General features: G+C 41.1%; 1 protein-coding gene across 1 annotated transcript; it reads right to left on the bottom strand.

Annotated features, from left to right (window-relative positions):
- Positions 1 to 360: 360 nt before the first annotated feature.
- On the bottom strand, positions 361 to 780 carry LOC142627600 (uncharacterized). The gene has a single exon (XM_075801479.1). The coding sequence runs from the start codon at positions 778 to 780 to the stop codon at positions 361 to 363; it is 420 nt and encodes a 139-aa protein (XP_075657594.1).
- Positions 781 to 1,383: the final 603 nt, after the last annotated feature.

Here is a 1,383-nt window from a genome sequence, read left to right as displayed (position 1 = left end):
AACTTTCAGAGTCGCTAAGAGTAGTGGCAAACACCTTACCATTCCCTCTCAAGTAGTTTGGACATTCTTTCTTGATGTGTCCATGGCCGTTGAATTCGTAGCACACAACTCCTTGGGGGGGGGGGGGGTTGGGCGTCCTTCCCATCTTTCTTCTTGAACTCCTTCCTACCACCTTTGGATGATGAAAACTTTCATTTGCTGAAAGACTTCCCACCTTTGCAAGGAATGCTACTTCTATTTCCACATCATCTTCTTCGGAAGAGTCATCCATTCTCTCATTAATGTTTTGAGAGCAAGTGATTTGCTTGGCTTGTGAGAAGACAGTCCCAGCTCATATGTTTGGAGAGATCCAATTAGCTCTTAAATTTTGATCTCATCCAAATCTTTGCTTTCTTCTATAGCAGTGACCTTTTCACAGTAGCTCTCCGGTAATGACCTCAAGATCTTTCTTACCACCTTAGCATCCTCAATCTTTTCACCGAGATTGAACTTGGCAATCACAATTTCATTGAGCTTCCCATAGAATGAATCAAATGACTCATCGTCACTCATCTTGAGCTCTTCAAATTGATTGGTAAGCATCTGGAGTTTTATGTCCTTGACTTTCTTTGTACCTTCATAGGTAGTCTCAAGAATCATCCAAGCTTCTTTGGTGGTCTTCACATGTGATATCATGTGAAATTCATCAATAGACACACCACAAAAGAGAGCATTAATTTCTTTGCTATTGGCATTTGCCAAAGCAAGAGCTGCCTTGTCCCATTCGGACTTGGCTGTCATGGGTCTAACATACCCATCCTGAATGGAATCCTATATAGACTCATCTAAAGAACAAAGGAATGCCCTCATATGAACCTTCCAAAAAGCATAGTTGCTCCCATCAAAGTATGGTAGAGCATTGAGAGATTGTGACCAATCCATCACAAAAGGGGTCTTGGATTGCACTTAGGTAATGAAACCACAACAAGTGCACCCGCTCTGATACCAATTGAATGCTTAGATTTGTGTTAAAAATACAAGAGCTGTTTAGACCTTAAAATAATAAATTACGGCTCGATTGATTTTACTCTGACTTAGACTAAGTGCGGAATAGAGTAAATGCGAGCGAACAAACAAAACAACTACTCTAGGCCATATTCAACAAATCATAGCAATAAAATGAAAGCTAAAAGAGTAGGGGAGAGAGATGTAAACACAAGATAACACGCCGATGTGTTATCGAAGAGGAAACCAAAGAATTCGGTGAAAAACCTCTCCGCCGCCCTCCAAGCGGTAAATCGATCCACTAGACAATAAGTTGTGATACACGAATAGCAAAAGACCCTCTAAGCCTAATCTAACCAGTGCACTTAAGCCCTCCAAGCTTCTACTCCAACAAGGCTT

Source organism: Castanea sativa, chromosome 1 (assembly GCF_040712315.1).
Source record: "Castanea sativa cultivar Marrone di Chiusa Pesio chromosome 1, ASM4071231v1".
Lineage (NCBI taxonomy): Eukaryota > Viridiplantae > Streptophyta > Magnoliopsida > Fagales > Fagaceae > Castanea > Castanea sativa.
Note: the sequence above shows the minus strand (reverse complement) of the source record. Positions and strands in the feature narration are given on the sequence as shown.

Excerpts from the sequence above, each read along its gene's own strand:
- LOC142627600 (XM_075801479.1), bottom strand. The coding sequence starts at position 780 with ATGACAGCCAAGTCCGAATGGGACAAGGCAGCTCTTGCTTTGGCAAAT.